Source organism: Rhamphochromis longiceps, linkage group LG3 (assembly GCF_057381845.1).
Source record: "Rhamphochromis longiceps isolate RC_006_pf linkage group LG3, R_longiceps_female_GT1.1, whole genome shotgun sequence".
NCBI lineage: Eukaryota > Metazoa > Chordata > Actinopteri > Cichliformes > Cichlidae > Rhamphochromis > Rhamphochromis longiceps.
The window spans coordinates 44,281,372-44,293,076 of NC_140559.1; the positions used below are offsets into that span (position 1 = coordinate 44,281,372).

The 11,705-nt window shown below is 42.7% G+C and overlaps 1 protein-coding gene across 1 annotated transcript in view; it reads left to right on the forward strand.

Annotated features, from left to right (window-relative positions):
* stim2b (stromal interaction molecule 2b) overlaps positions 1–3,466 on the forward strand; it is a 61,165-nt gene extending 57,699 nt beyond the window's left edge. Inside the window, exon 12 of the mRNA XM_085399426.1 lies at positions 1,120–3,466. Within this exon, the coding sequence (XP_085255552.1) occupies positions 1,120–1,735 (616 nt within the window). The 3' untranslated portion in view covers positions 1,736–3,466. The remainder of the gene's footprint in view (positions 1–1,119) is intronic.
* The last annotated feature ends 8,239 nt before the right edge of the window (positions 3,467–11,705 follow it).

An 11,705-nucleotide genomic window follows, 5' to 3' on the forward strand; every position in this document is an offset into this window, starting at 1 on the left:
CAAAGAGCAAGTAACTGTGGCAGACTGTGAGGTACCGCCTTGTTTTATTTTATCAGGGCGTGCATGCTAGGTGCATGTGCTACGTAGTGATGCCGGTAGGTCACAGGACAAAAGCCTGGACTTCAAAATAAAGTGTTACAGGGAGTTCAAGTTCTATGTTTCCTGTGAGAGAGAATAAATCCCAGATGAGGACTGTGGAATTGTAACATCAAGGAAAGGAAATAATACACCAACATGTGATATCCCAGCAGACATTTCTACGCTGAATAACCGTCCTCAACATTTAGTTACGGCTGAAAAATGGTTCCAAAAGTTGAACTTGTGTCACAGACGTGGAGTCGAGGTACGTCTTAAACGGTGGCTGGACATCCCAGATAGAGACGGGCTGTGTTCAATAAATATTTTCTCTTATCTCTAACTGATAAAAGAATTAATAAAAAATAACAAGAAGGAAAAAAGTCACAACTCTTTAGTGACTCACTCTGACATTGTGGGTGCAGCATCTCTGTACAACCTCTTTCCCAGTAACACCAACTCGGCTCACCTGACTTGTCTTTTAGGGGTTTCCATTAGGTGGTAGTAGCTGGGAGCCAATAATCTGATTTATATTTCTCACTTTGTCAGAGACAGTTTGTAAGAGACCCGACCTTCACTCTGCACTCAAACAACGTCGACATCCGTCTGCGGTTCGGTTCTTGGGGTCTGAAACCCCCGACACCACCTGCTGTGGTGGTGACGGGGAGTTTCTATCATGTGCTGGGATGTTCACTTTAAATCTGGCAATAAATATTTGTCATTAGGAAAATGCAAAAATGCAAATAAAAGCGTCTGATCCAGGATCACAGAATGTTCTCAGGAGCGCCTTTCCTCAGATGATTTTAGCATCGCTGGAAGACGAGAGAGTGGATATTTAAGGCGATTCAGTGCCGTGTCGTCCGGTCGTAGAGCAGAGACAAGACAATGAGTCCATCAGGTGATCAGGCAGCAGAGAGGGGAAGTGACTGAACATGGATGCAGGCGCATTTAGAGAAAGGCTAACTTTAAAATAGCACACATAGAAGATGTTTTTCAGTGTTGTTTATCAGTCTGTGACCAGCCTTGTCTGCTCTCCTTTAATAGGGAGGCGTCTCAGGAGGGCAGCTCCGACACAGACTCTCTGAGCTCAGTGGGCCGCAAGTCGCTGCACAACCCCTGCTCAGCGGCCTCGGAGATCCCCTACCGCAAGATCTCCCGCGAGGAGCTGCTGCTGTTCACCCAGACCGCAGAGCGCCCTGCATCCACCACCTCCACCACCCACACCAGCAGCAGCAGCAGCAGTCTCAGGGACACGCCTCCTCCTCTGCCTCCCACCCCGGCCACCACACCTTCAGGCCCGCCCTCCACCTCACCTTCCCCGGCCTTGGAGCACCATCAGTTTGCACAAAGAGGCTCGCCCGACCTCACCCGCATCGTACCCGAGTCCCAGAGCGGACCTCTGGGGAACGTCACCTCTCCGACGGGCAAGGGCATGTACAACGGCATCCTGGAGAAGTCCTACAGCTTCGGCCAGCTGCCGGCAAGCATGCTGCCTAATGTGGGGCGCCACCCGTCTCTTACCTCCCTGGACTCGGAGGGCCGGAGTCTGGGAAGGGATTACAAGCTCCAGAGCACGTCCTCCCAGGACTCCTGCGACAACGGAGAGAAAAGCAGGCGCACGTCCTCTAAAATCAAAAACATATTTAAAAAGAAAAAATAAAACTTGAGTGTGTCTGTGTGTGTGTGAGTGAGAGAGAAAATCAAATCTTAAAAAGTTGTTTTAGCCCTAATATTAAAACAATGGACGTCACTGTAAGCTAAAACATTTCATTTTCTCTCTTAAGTTCTTCTTTTCGTCATCAAAGATGGAATGTAGCTCAGCCTGGGTGCCTTTAAACGCCTCCCCAGGCTGATAGCCTTATTTTTCAACAATGCTTTTTTATTTAGTCACTCACAGGGAAACCTGCAAAAGGTCAAGTCAGCGAAAAGGTCAAAGGTCATACTTGTTCACTGTCTTCTCTTAATTTTATCCCGAGTTTGAACCAAAAAGCCACTCATGTCAAAGGATGTAAAAGGTGCAGTCTGTGTATGTTTAGTGTTTCACTGTCGACGTTGAGCACAGAGGGAGAGAGAAGGGAGGGGGGGCTCGCTGTTCCTACCGGGACGCTCGCTTTCAGTGGCGACAGCGGCACACGAGCAAAGCCCGGAAAAAACAAAAGGTTGTGCAAACCATATTTCGTCCGATTCCTTTCTCACGCGCCCCGACTTACTTCTTTCTGATCAAATGATGAAATTGCATCTTGCAAAGTGTTCGAATCCTAAACGTGTACTTGACTAATTTCCTTTGATGGGGGGAAAAAACAAAAAAAATCCTGCTAAAAGTTTGTTGCACTACTGCTTTCCTGCTGTTCTTGGAAACAGCCGCTGCTCGCGGAGGACATTTGGAAATCGACACAGAGATGAGAAGAATGCACGGGCAGCTGCACTGAGGATGCAAGCGCATAATGCCAGAGCCAAAATTATGTGATCGGTCCCAGTGCCACTGTTTATGCTCGTCTCCGTATATAAATATATATATATATCCGTACTTTGTTTTCACTTTATTATGTTCTTACAAATGTTTTTAAGTGGATTAACGGTGGCGATGATTTGATCTTAATGAATATGCAGACTTAACTCACACCAGTCACTTTCCCTGTACTCTAGCCTCCCCGTTATTACTTGATTACCTGCTTCCTGTAGCCATAAATAAACGTTAAACGTACATTTCTGTTTCCAAACTTCTAGATTTTTGGTCAGATTGGCTTTAAACATTCATGCTGTATTTAAAGATGCACAAGACAGTCGCTATCAGCGTTCACAGACACTACACAGCGATGATCATCTGTTCAGGAGAACAAAAACAACGATAAAATAAGAGACTTTCTGATCTGGATCTGATCAGTACACCAGTCCCCGCCTCTCTCTCCCCACTACCCCCAACCGCCACCACCACACACTAAGCTCGAAGGTGACCCACGCAATACGGTCCCGCTCCTCACCTCTGGGCCCGCAACCGAGCGCACTGATGTCAAAGAGCTCCTGCTTCACACTGTGATTTCTGGCTTCTTCCCCTTCATCCCGGACCTGGCTGTCACTGCTGCAACTCCACTCGACCGGGCGCGTGCCTGCAAACGTGATGGGGTGGGTGTGGAGGAGGGCGATGCCACGCATGAGGTTGCGTCTCGAGTGTCAGCACGGCACAGTGAAGCGAGTGTTTTTAAATAAATATATGTTTGGAAGCTTGTGGACGAGGCAGCACACGATGAAGGAAGACAGGCCTGCGAGACGAGGAGGACACGAATGTTTACGAGACATTAGTTGTTTTTTTTTGTTTTTTTGGAGAACATTTTCTGTGTGAATATTTGTATACGGTAGAAGAATTAATAAATAAATAAAAAAAATGGAGGCATCGGAGATGTTTCAGTGTCATGTTTGCAGCAGCGTTTCATGTCTCCCCTCACCCCCAATCGGACGTGGCAGATGGCTGCCCCTCCTTGTGCCTGGTTCTGCCAGAGGTTCCTTCCTGTTAAAAGGGAGTTTTTCTTTCCCACTGTTGCCAAAGTGCTTCCTCGTCTGATTGTAGTTGTAGGTTTTTTAATCTTACAATATACTGTTTTGAATTGGTGTTATATACATAAAACTTAACTGAGTCACACAAACACAGGAGAAAACCTAAAAATCCTACGCTGTCACTATAAATAATGGAGGTTTAAAGCTCCTGTTTTAAAAACAAGAGCAGATGGAACGAGCAGGCAGTGTTGCTGCTACCTGATCGAAGCACCTGGAGCTCAACAAGTAAGATTCTCACTTTCCATAATGATGGCTTTTGAGTTTTGAAATCATTTAATACAGATGATGAAGGTCAGGAAGGATGGCATCAGAGTTATTATAAGGCTGGGAATGTTTTTCTTGATCAGCTGATGGTTGAAATGATCAATTATCACCCCTCAGAAATCTTTGCTGAACTAAATCGCACCAGCATTTTGAAAGTCTTCAGCATAGATCTAAACCCACCCAGCTGAGCTAAAGGTTTGACTTGTGACTTCCCACAGGAATAAAACCTCCCTGATCCTTTTTTGAAGCCCTACATCCTCCTCACAGCGGTACACAGAAGTGCGGGGTGGTGGGGGGAAATATCATTCTGACACTCCCATTTGTCTTGCGAGTCGGGAAACGGTGAAACACAGAAGAAAAGCATGCATGATTGCTTTATCAATATAAAGTGAACGTAATGAAACTTGCGTTGATGGTTCATCAATTTGGCACACCAGGAGAGGAGCGGGGACGTCTGCTGGTGATGAATGTGTTGTTTGGGTGCTACTGTACACAGAAACAAACCCCAGCCTTTCACACAGGCCTGCCTTTTCTTTCTTTCTTATTTTTTTAAGCCCCCGCCCGGTGGGATGCAGTTGCAGCTACACCCACATGGTGTCAGCAGAGCACCAGGAGAGAAAACCCTCAGGAGCCACTCCCTAACGGTGAAGTGTGAGTGTCAGTGCAGGCTGGTGAATGCTGTGAAGGACCAGAGTCAGGCTTGTTTCTTTTGTCAGATGGAGCACGCACAGAGAGACACAGAGGAAGCTCCAGACCCCGTGAATGTGTTTTGATCTAACGGCTAATCTGATCATCTTTTAGTTCACTGTAATTTGGTATAGAAGATTGATTCTGCACTCACTCTGCGAAAATTGGCTTCCTATACGGATATAGTGCCAAATTACATTTCTTGTAATAAGTGTAGAAGCTAGATGCAGTTCAGAAGCTTCAAATTGCATGTTTGCAGTAAAGTATTACCCCTGTTCCAAAGGTGCACCGATACTCGACTAGCTGCCCAGCAACAAAACAGGAAAACACCGGGAAACTAAGTTCTTATTAATGAGAAGATGAGAAGTGAGCCAATGAATGAGGACAGACACACTGACAACAGTTTCCCAGTAAGATCTCTGTGCTGGTATGTCTCGGCCTGGGCAGTTTAGCAGTGCTGCAGAATACACAGCTGTTATGCAAAAGAATGTGCATGTGTGAATATGTAATATGTGTACGTGTCCACATACTTTTGAACATGCATGCTTGTGGATGCACGATGCAGAACCAAACCTTTGAGACCAATCTGGAGCGAGATGAGGTCAAAAGTATGTGGACACTATTTTTTAAAGCCATTTTTACTTCTCAAATATTCACTCCCAAATCGTGACATTGCTCAAACGCAGGAGGCTAGGTCATCTATTCCCACACCTCCACAATATTTAAAGCGGTGCGTGACTCAGCTCGTAGTTTCTTTTCTTTGCTCCTTAAATATTGCTGCATTCAGCTGCTTCTTTGTCCCATATTGTCTTCCTACTTTCCTCCTCTCTGCTTCCTCTGTATCCTCGCAGGAGCACTGCAGGTTGGGGGGGACACATTGCGGATATTTATGGCCCCCCAAGATCGGCACTGCAGTGTTGTAATTGGCCCCACAATGACGCTAATGCTCAGGAAGAGGAGTGTTGTGTACGGGAGCAGAAAGTGATGCAATGCTCTGGCAGAAGATGGCAGATCCTCCCCTTAATGAATGCTGTTAGAAAAGGTAATGAATAGACGGAGGGCTTAAAGGCACACATACGTAAAGGGAATGTGTATCAGCGAGGCTTTTACCCAACCTGCCACTGTGCTATATCTCTCCCTCCTCACTCTACCATTCCTCTCTGCCAAAATCAGCCTCTCTCCTTTCTTTATCCCCATCACTCAACTCTCTCTCCCTCTCTCGTTTGGATCCCATTCCATTGCGGTGTAATGGGTTTATTAGTGTGGTTAATGCACTGTGACCTACTGGGGCTTGCCGTCTACCTTTTTCCATCCACGGAGAGAGAGAGAGAAAAAAGGGTTGAATGTTTTTTAAAAGGGAAGCAGAAACAGGAATGAGCTATAAAAGGGTCAGCATTAAAGGAAGGGAGAAAGCCCGTTTTTAGGAACAAACTCACAGTAAAGAATGAAGTAAATGAAGACAAACTAACAGAAATTGTTCATCACTTTGCCAAATCTAGTAAAAAGGAAAACAGAAGCTGTGAATGCCGGGTGCCAGTGCAGCTTCGCGCGCTCTCTCGACTATTATACTCGACAGCAGCAGAGAGACGTCCTAAACAGCCTGGGATAGTCAAAATTGATGGCTGCCGTGTTTACCCAGACTGAGGCAGACAAAGTCAGCTTTGGAACCAGACGTGCTCCCTGCAAATTAATGTTTCTGCTCCAAAACTCTGCGACAGAGACCTGCAACCAGTTTGTGGTATAATGAAGCCATTTCAGGTGGGACTGTGGTGTTCTTCTGTCACCAAGAGTGGAGCCAAAACCGATTTAGAGAGCGGAAGGGCTTCACCTGCGAGGGGGTTCGGGTTCATACAATTACAGCTATCAGAGCACATTTTCAGGATCTAGAATTTAATTCAATTCAAATTTAGTTCAATTCCATTATGCCGCAATAATACAGAGAAAATCTGAAAAATGAAATAACCAACTATGAGCAAGCACTTTGTAACAGTGTCTGGAAAATAACCTGACTCTCAACATCAGCAAAACTAGAGAAATGATAGTGGACTACCGGAAACGACCAGTCAGGGAACACCAGCCCATCCACATCATCGGTGTCAAGGTCGAAAGGGTCAGCAGCTTCAAATTCCTTGGAGTCAACATCACCGAGGACTTCTCCTGGACCCTTCACACAGACACTGCTATCAGGAAAGCTCGCCAGCGGCTTTACTTCCTGAGGAGGCTGAGGAAGTTTGGCATGAACGCCAACATCACCTCAAATTTCTACAGGTGTGCAATCGAGAGCTTGCTGACGAGCTGCATTACAGTTTGGTATGGAAGCTGCTCTGCCAGCAGCCGTAAATCACTACAGAGGGTGGTGAAGGCAGCAGAGCACATCACTGGCATGAGGCTTCCTGCCATTCAGGACATTTATCTTCAGCGATGCTTCCGTAAAGCACACAGCATCATCAAGGACCACAGCCACCCAGCACATCAGCTGTTCTCCTTGTTACCATCTGGCAGAGTTACAGGAGTCTGTCTGCTCGGACTACAAGACTTAAAAAAGTCTTGTAAAAAAAAAAACAGTTTCTACCATCAAGCTAACTTGCATATGACAAATAAAACTGAAAACAGTGGGAAGGAAAAACTACATTTTAACAGGAAGAAACCTTTGGCCAAACTAGGCTTAGGGTGGGGCAACCATCTGCTGTGATCAGTTGATGATGAGGGCTGGGAGACAGAACAAAAGACACATTGCACACAGAAATATTTTTACCTGGTTCTGCCGAGAGGTTTCTTCCTGTTTAAAGTGAGTTTTTCCTTCCCACTGTCGCCAAGTGCTTGCTCATAGGGGTAGCCTGGTTGTTGGAGGTTCACCTGTGGTTACAAAAACTGAATTGAATGGAAATAACTATCGAAAAATGAATTATTGTTAACTCGAAAGGTATCATTTGTAGTGACAAACTCTTCGGGGAACTGTTACCCAAATCTGCAGTTTGTACTTTTTTGTGTCTTTTAGCTCATAGTTTTGGTATCGCCACCTTCAACTTTCCTGTTTTGACTTCCAAAGTTTGCACCATTTTTCCAGCACATAGTCTGCATAAAAACACAGCCATGTCTTACACTGTTTGTGGGCCATTTTAAAGCCAAAAGTTTGGCCTTTTTTGGCCTTTTTACTGTCATCCCCCAAGAGGCGGATCTGAATTAATACTCAGGGACACTTGTACTCAGGGACACTTGTAGGCTAATAAAATGACATTTTATTAGCCTAAATTATACCCATGGTTTTAGTCTAATCAGGACGATAACTATCAAAAAGAACATCCTGCTGAATTAAACCCTCATGTTACAGCCACACTAGGAAAAAACAGCGGTTGGAGACCATTGCATGATCCAAATTATGCGACTGTAAGCAATGAACTTGTGGTCTTGCTGCGCTTGAAAGAACCAGTTCAAATCGATGACTATATATGACCACTTGCAGTCAGCTGCAGTTTTCAAAGCATCTGCTATTGAATGAGGTCAAGCCGGCAATTAAATCCATTCTGCTTGTCCTTCCTGGTTTGGTGAGGTTCCTATCTGATATCGTAGTTGTAGCGTTCTGGTCTGGAATCAGAATTATAATCCAGACCATGGATTTGTTTAGACTGACAAAAGCTCTTGGATGAGAGTCCAAGTCCACTTCCCTTTGTCTCAAATTCTTAAGACTACTACAACCTCTATGACCGAGAATCTATGGAGACAAGGCAGATTAGAAGTGTCCATAAAAATAGAAATGCTGTTCTCCTCTTTACATTAAAAGGGATTTTTTTCTTTCCAAATGCTGCCAAGTGCATACTCAGAGGGGGTAATCTGATTGTAGGGTTTCTTTCTAATATTGTAGTCTTTACCTTACAGTATGAAGCTCCTTGAAATGGAGCTATATAAATAAACCTGAATTGAATCTTTGTTTCTTCAGACTTGTTGCTCGTGTGGAGCCAGGACCTTCGAAAAACAAAGTGAACTTGCCCCCTTATTCCACTACTTTCTATGGCGTTGGTACATCGGCTCCTCCACTTATCAGAAATAAACAGGGAACAAAATTTGCTCAAGTAGCTTAATCAGTATTCATATCACTGCTCAGAATCACTCAGATACCAAGTCCAAACTCGGATTTGGGTTATTAAATATAAGATCCCTCTCAAATGAGAAGTCTGATCACTGAAAAAGAATTAGATTTAATGTTTCTTTGTTGAAGCCTGGCTTAGAGAGGATGGTGTGGCGGTTAGAAATGAAATCTGTCCCCAGATTTGAGTGTTTTTCAAGCTGCAAGACAAGATCAGAAGGTGATAGCGTTGCAATTCTCCACTGAAACCAACCTGTATTCAAAATTATGAACCTTGGTACTTTTAGTTCACACTTTGCAGTTGATTTGCAAATTAAACCAAGTGTCCTCATTATCGCAATTTATAGTCCACCAAAGCAAGACACTAATTTCCTTCCACAATTTTCAGGATTGATGGCACTCATTACACATTGCTATGACACAATCCTATTGGATGGAGGTTTTACTATTCATATAAACAACAGCAATGGCCTAAAAGTCAACACCATTTTGAACCCAAATGAGAACTCTGACTTTATGCAGCATGGTATCGAACCTTCTCATAACCTTGGTGAGACACTTGATCTGGTCATTAGCCAAGATCGCCAGCGTTTAAGTCTCTGCTGCTGCTGTAGGTGACCTTTATGCTGTGTCTTTTGATGCTGTTTTATCTGCAACCAAAACCACATGATAGTTTAGAGTCAAGAAACAAGTCTTTAGATAGCACTTATTAGATATTGATAGCATTTATTAAATATTCATTTGGACATATAAGTTTGAATTTGTATCATGTTTTCTACATAAGGCTTTTTTTTTTGCAATTAATTGCTTAAAATGTATTGAGCAATTTATTTAGTTTTTTCAGGGGGTTAAAAACTCACAAAACCCATGTATCAGACATGATACATTGACAGGTTAAATCGTCCCCATGGCTGAAAAATACTGTCTGCAATCTCAAAGGAGTCTGCAGAAGGCTGCTCTGCTGAGAGGAGACAGAAAAAAGCACAACTAGAAGTCCATCGTCTAGCCTATAAAGATTCTGTCTCTTTAGGACAAAGCTACCAGCAAAGCAAGAGAAGAATACCTTACAAAGAACTCACTGTTGACAATGGAAGTAATCCCAGAGTATTGCTCACTACAATCAAATGGTTTCTAAATCCTTCTACAGATGAGGTACATCAAGACCTCTGATAAATGTGAGGAATTTCTTCATCTTTTTTTCAACTGTAAAATGTCACGTCAGAGTGTTAAAACAGCCGTAATGAAACCACTTTTACAGCAATCAAACTTGGACACAAATATATCGAGTAATCACAGACCAATATCAAACCTTCCTTTTTTTAGGAAAGTATTAGAAAAAGCTGTATTTATGCAAATCAGTGATATCCTGCTAGGTTCCAGTCTGGTGATAGAGCAAATCACAGGACAGTGAATTCCCTCACCAAGATCGTTAGCAGAGTTATTATAGTTTAGTATTTTCAAATTGTTTTCATTTAGACTTTAATTCTGTTTAGTTTCAATTAGTTCCCAGAGTGGATTTTATTGTTTCACTTTAGTTTTTTATTAGTTTCAGTCACTTTTACTCTTTTTGAATTATTATTTCATGTTAAAATCAGTACAGCTATTACAAGAAATCAAGTTAATTTAATTTTTACCAAACTAACAAATATAAACTAAGGATATTTCCTCAGTACTTTGATTTTATTTTAATTAGTTAAGTTCACAAACTAATTTCAGTGTTAGTTTCTTTCAAAAGTCTAATTTTTATTTTAGTTTCACCACATCTAGGTTTAGCTTTTAGTTTGGTTTTAGCTAACTATAATAACCTTCATAGTTAGGCTAACTTATGATACTAGGAAAGATTGTTGTCCGTATTTTACTTTTTATAATTGTGTTTTTGAATGATTTAGATTAACGGTCACCGACAGGAAATACTTCATCTTTGGAGGTCAGCTATCAGCCACTCGTGACACTTCCTATGGAGTTCCACAGGGCAGCTATCTGAGCCCGTTAATGTTCTCACTATACATGTGGCCGCTTGTTAATCAGACAGCATAATATTTGCTACTGTGGTTATGCAGATGATACACGGCTATATGTTTCTGTAGAGGCAGTGATGCTTTGACTAAACTCTCTATTACTGTATTTAATTGGCAGTAATATCAAATATTATCTATTCAGAAGTTTGGGACATTAGCAACGAGTGTAAAACCACAAGTTAAAAGTTTTTTTCTCATTCAGATTTGAGCTTTAAAGCTCATATTAAAGACAGCCCTCTTCTATCTCATGAATATTACCAAAATACAACCCGTCCTGACTCATTTTCAGCCGTCCTAATTGCTACAGAGCTCTTTTTGCTGGATGATCAGTAGGTTGCTGCTTAACCTGAATTCTGCCTTGGTTAACAATGAAAAGGAATATCACAGAGCACATCCGTCGAGGTTTAGCAGAGCTACTCTTGCTTCCAGTATCCTGCAGAACTGATCTGAAAATACTCTTACTTGTATATAAAATCTTACATAGTCTCGGACCTGCTCATACTTCTGAAACTCTGCTAACGTCTTAGATGTCTAGTTATCCTCACAAAGGAAATTGGTGCCATACCCACTAAGTTAAGTCACAATTAATAGTCTGGTAGATTCTTCTTCATGTTGGCCGTCTGCTTCCAAGGTTGTTTCTTTTTTCGTATGTCTGTTTGCGTTTCTGTATGATGTATTTTCATTCAAGGATTATCTGTGTGTCTGTGGCTGTGTATGTATATCTGATGGGCTCTGACTTTGTTTCTTAATGTGTTTTTATACCTGCGAGGCCCTTTGAACCTCTCGATTTAATATTAAGTTGCACAAATAAAATGGGATTGAACTCAATTTTAAATACAGTCTATGTTCCAACAATAGGCTGCAAGTGCCATTGTACACTTCCTGCCCCACACTACAAAGCACTGAGTCGCCTTAAAAGCTGGATTTCTTTTTTCAGTTGCCTAGCTGGCAGAAAACATGATATACAGTGCTGTGATAAAGTATCCCCCCTTTTCTTTTCTTTTTAAAAAAAAATCAAAGATAAC